Below are 2,624 nucleotides of genomic sequence, written 5' to 3'. Positions count from 1 at the left end.
TGTGCGACCGGCCTTAGTTATATTGCTTTTTCATTGATCTGCAAATCGTTATGTCTTTTGCTCACTTCCTGATGAATTTATATATAAAGATTCAATGTTTTCCTGTATGATTAAAATTGGATTCATTTTACCCAAAAGCGCATAGTCTAACCAATAAAGTTAATTACATGTACTACACTCACTGTAAAAAAGAAAAGAAATCAAGCACCTAGGAGGAGTTGTCGGAATCGTATGAAACTTTCAATGCAATGTGTGATTGTAACATTGATATAAGTGATTACCATATCAGAGCAAAAGGATACTTTGTCGCAGCAGAAAACTGAACATTTGAAGGGAAGCTCCAGTACCCTGTTGTGCTGCCTCTAGCTTGGATGCAAGATGTTATACGGGTGGGCATTGAGGCTCTAGTACCCTGTTGTACCACCTCTAGCTTGGATGCAAGATGTGATATGGGTGGGCATGGAGGCATACAGGTTCCATATGGTATCCTGTGGCATATCACTCCATATTTGCTGTAACATAGCCTCTAGATTGTGCAAACTCGGTAGGCTGTCAAAGTTGGTGTTCCAGATAGTCCCATACATGTTCTATTATAAATTTAAGTTATTGAAGCCCGAGGAACACAGGAGTCCCTGAAACTGTCATGTGAAGGTGGTATATTCTAGAGTAGGAGACAGGCCTTAGAGGTGGACGCCCTCAGCGGAGTTACTCGGAGATGGTATGCCAGCTGCAGAGGCTGGTGATACTGAGGGACTGTTGTAACTAATATTTATGTGTATTCAGGTATTTTGCTTGCACTTGAGATCTGAATTTATATCTGCATCATACACTCTGGTGGCATTACCCTTGCCTACTGTCTCCTTCCCCCATCCTTGTAGTCTGTAAGCCTTGCTGACAAGGTTCACTCTCCCTTTGTAACTTGTTAGTCATTTAGTAGATGTTTATTGTTCCTGCTATTAATGGTGCTTTAAAGTAAATGATATTTGTGACTTGTGATCCTTATTGGAACATGATTGTGCTGGATTGCTTTATCGAATATCAATAAAGGTTACATTTTAGACTAGAGTTCTTTCAGTGATGGTATTACCAGAACCAAATAATAGTGTCCATGGCCCTAAGGAGTATAAGGTTAGCATCGTGGAGTTTTCATTAGCCTGAGATATCTTAAATTAATTTTTGTACTCAATTAGAGGACCAAGATGGAATTAGAGAATAAATTATTAATGCACTAATGATTGTTCACATTCTTTACTTCAGATTGATTAGTCATTTAATCTGTTCCAGTGTGTCCTATAATTGTTCATTTTGATGTGTTTCAGATATAATTAATAAAGCAATTTCTAATTGCCATGAATCAGACATTTATCCAAGACTTCTCCATTCTGGCACTAACAGACCACCCTGATCTAAAAATCCTACTTTTCTGTACTATCCTGATGATATATTTACTGGCACTGGGAGGTAATGTAGTTATTATAATGATTTCACATTTAGACATACGTTTACATATTCCTATGTACTTCTTCTTAAGAAATTTATCTTTCTTGGATATTTGCTATACTTCAACTACGATGCCGAAAATGCTGCAATTGCTTTTAGCAGAAAAAAAGTTAATTTCTTTTGCAGCCTGTATAACCCAAATGTACATATTTATCACCCTTGTAGGCACTGAATGTGTCCTCCTTGCTGTAATGGCCTATGACCGTTTTCTTGCTGTTTGCATCCCTCTAAGGTATTCTTTTATCATGAATCATACAATTTGTTCTATTCTTGCAGGTATATCTTGGCTTTCTGGACTTGTAAATTCTGTAGTCCACACTTTTTTTACTTTTCGCCTTCATTTCTGTGGTTCCAACAAAATCAATTACTTTTATTGTGACATACCTCCAATCCTTTCTATTTCTTGTGATGATACATCAATCAATGAAAGGCTCTTGTTGTCTATTGGAGTCTTCATTGGCTGGACACCATTCATGTGCATCATGGTTTCTTATATTTACATTATTCTGACAATTATAAAAATGAAGTCCATTGAAGGTAGAAAAAAGGCATTTTCCACTTGTAGCTCCCACCTTACAGTGGTCATTTTATTCTTTGGTAGTGTCCTCTTTAGCTATGTGAGGCCAACTTCCTCCTACTCTATGGCCAAAGATAGACTTATATCTGTTCTTTACAGTGTTATATGTCCCATGTTAAACCCTCTTATTTATACACTGAAGAACCAAGATGTTATAAAAGCTTTACAGAGGCAATTCATTCACAGAAAATAATATAGAAGTGCACATTTTCAGTTGAGTAGTGTCAACGTACATGACAAAGCTGCAAGGCTGGACCCTTTACATCATTCCATAATACAGACCTGTATGTCATGCCACGATTCTTGTCCCGTAGATTATATATGTATGTATATATAATGGGGCCACATGTTTATGGGTGCTGTGTTAAGATTCTGTACAATGCAGCTTTGTAATGCAGTCATATGTATGGTCACTAAAGTAACCAATCAATTCACGGAACTTAGGGAATATCATCATTATGCTATTATTAACTGAAAGTCATCTCCTCGATATCAATGCTTAACATTGGGGGGTACTAGGCTGAACTGGATGGACATATTTCTTTCT

General features: G+C 37.1%; 1 protein-coding gene across 1 annotated transcript; it reads left to right on the top strand.

The window, feature by feature from the left end:
* Window positions 1-1,349: 1,349 nt before the first annotated feature.
* On the top strand, window positions 1,350-2,270 carry LOC136628862 (olfactory receptor 5V1-like). The gene has a single exon (XM_066604955.1). The coding sequence runs from the start codon at window positions 1,350-1,352 to the stop codon at window positions 2,268-2,270; it is 921 nt and encodes a 306-aa protein (XP_066461052.1).
* Window positions 2,271-2,624: the final 354 nt, after the last annotated feature.

This window comes from Eleutherodactylus coqui, chromosome 5 (genome assembly GCF_035609145.1).
Source record: "Eleutherodactylus coqui strain aEleCoq1 chromosome 5, aEleCoq1.hap1, whole genome shotgun sequence".
Lineage (NCBI taxonomy): Eukaryota > Metazoa > Chordata > Amphibia > Anura > Eleutherodactylidae > Eleutherodactylus > Eleutherodactylus coqui.
Note: the sequence above shows the minus strand (reverse complement) of the source record. Positions and strands in the feature narration are given on the sequence as shown.

What these genes read in the sequence shown, in the direction of transcription:
- LOC136628862 (XM_066604955.1), top strand. Translation starts at nt 1,350, where the DNA reads ATGAATCAGACATTTATCCAAGACTTCTCCATTCTGGCACTAACAGAC.